Source organism: Apis dorsata, unplaced genomic scaffold (assembly GCF_000469605.1).
Source record: "Apis dorsata unplaced genomic scaffold, Apis dorsata 1.3 scaffold_1085, whole genome shotgun sequence".
Taxonomy (NCBI): Eukaryota; Metazoa; Arthropoda; class Insecta; order Hymenoptera; family Apidae; genus Apis; species Apis dorsata.
Window position 1 is genome coordinate 261,353 of NW_006264183.1, and position 1,943 is coordinate 263,295.

Sequence of the window (1,943 nt, forward strand, 5' to 3'; positions counted from 1 at the left end):
CATACTAGTAAAATTATTCGATTTCCTTTTGAGACATCCTGTATGTATTTTATACCTAATACTCTTCAAGTATAAAAAATTTAATGAAAATTTATTTATCATTTATTCGTTTTCACTTTTGCGTCATAATTTTCTTAAGAAATGACATGAGAGGGCGCACGGTCAACTATTGCAGCAAGAATATCTTTCCATATGTAAACATACAAACAAATTTACACGGATATTTTTAAAAAAAATTACACAAAATAATCACACAAATACTCACATCAATATGCACTTACATACACTACTCTCTAACGACGAGATTATACATATGATTTATCGATGGACAGCAATAACCACGTATCAATAGACAGATCAATTTCTTCGATTGTTGAAAGTTATTTCGGTTGAACGGATAATAGGCCAGGTTAGAATATGTGGAACGATCAAAGCGGGTGTTAAAACGAACGACAACGAAAGTGTTGCTTCGTCATTTTACGGTCGGCTAGCGATAAGGTAACGTAGTTCGAAAATCGCGTCGATGTATCTTTCAAACACGCCATGATTCGCCAAGACACCGGAACGATCTGGAAACGATGTGGACTGGAAGAATATGGTTCTGTCGCTGGCCGATAGATCGCGGTCGATAACAACATGGCTGTCTTATCTAAATTACTATGAAACTATAAAACGCGTATCACGATATTGGGTAAAATGAGAAATATAAAATTTTTGTGTTTATGAGATCTGGATAAGGAACCAAGCATATATAATAAATGGAACCAGGAAGAAAATGCACTTTAAAAAGAGAAATTGATACGAAGAGCAGTAATATCAAACAGCGTTATATTATAGAAGCATAAAATGAGAATAAAACTAGTTTGACGTGTGAATAAGAAAATAATATTGCGTACAGAATCGGGAAGAATCAGAAAGAATCTGACGTTAAAACATTACAAAAAATTGAATAATATTAATTATAAAATTATATAAAAATAAATATGTCGTGTTAATTTAGATGAAACATGAAAAATAATTATATAAATTAGGATGAAAAAAGACACACAACAAATTTTCATAGTTAAATAGCAACTAAGAAAGGCAATATCAAGCGAATGCAACAGATAGGGCAACGAAGAACCCGTTCTTAGGACAAGAAAGAGGGTATTAAACTTGTAAGAAGTCGAAAAACCGAGTAAAAAACCAAGTTCCATCCTCTCGAAAGGGCAAAAGCCAGAAGGGAGATAAGAGTGTCCGACAAAGACACGTGAACAATGATCCAAAGTGAGACGAAGACAAAAGCCTGGAGGTACCACTTGCCCTGGTCCTCTACGAAGCTGTCGAAGTGGAGGGTGCAAGGAGAAGGCGGAAGTGCAGCGGATCGAGAGAAGAGCAATCGTGGGTACCAAAAGCGAGAGAGAACGAACGAGCATACGAACGTGGAAAACCTCTCGCCAGAGTGGAACATCGGTGTAGCAATACAGTGAAGCGACGAGGAGAAGGAAAACGAAGAAGGCACTCGTAAGTGGAATAGAATTTCAGGGCGAAACAGTTCAAGGCGACCGCGAACCAAGTGCAACCACGTACTTTCGATCTAATAAGAGGAGGAGAAATAAAAAAAAAAAATAAAAAAAAAATAAAGAAGAAAAAGAAAAGAAGAGGAGTGGACCACGCGAGGCGACATAGAAAAAAGGTGGACCGAGACGCGTGATAGAAGCAGCCGATACATAACTAGCCCGTAGTTAGCTGGCGGCGATTGGTCGAACGACCCAAAAAGGGTTGGATTTTCGAGAGAGCAGCGTGGCGTAAAGGGTGGAGCGCTCGAGGACGCTCGAGACCGCTCGAGTCTCGGTGTAGCAGCGTATGTGCTACGCGATCTACGCGTTCCTGGGACTGAATCAGGGTGGGGGAGGGGCTCGAGAGGAGGGGTAAGAAGAGGGACAGAGAAGAGGAAAAGGAAA

General features: G+C 39.4%; 1 protein-coding gene across 2 annotated transcripts in view; it reads right to left on the minus strand.

The window, feature by feature from the left end:
• Positions 1 to 1,943, minus strand: part of LOC102675841 (protein Wnt-1-like) — a 63,226-nt gene that overhangs the window by 42,242 nt on the left and 19,041 nt on the right. The window contains exon 1 of one of the 2 annotated variants that reach the window (XM_006624532.2): positions 282 to 638. The exons of the other annotated variant lie outside the window; for it this stretch is intronic. Coding sequence (XP_006624595.1) covers positions 282 to 283 — 2 coding nt within the window. The 5' untranslated portion in view covers positions 284 to 638. Of the gene's footprint in view, positions 1 to 281; positions 639 to 1,943 lie in introns of those variants that run through there. 2 annotated transcript variants of the gene reach the window in all.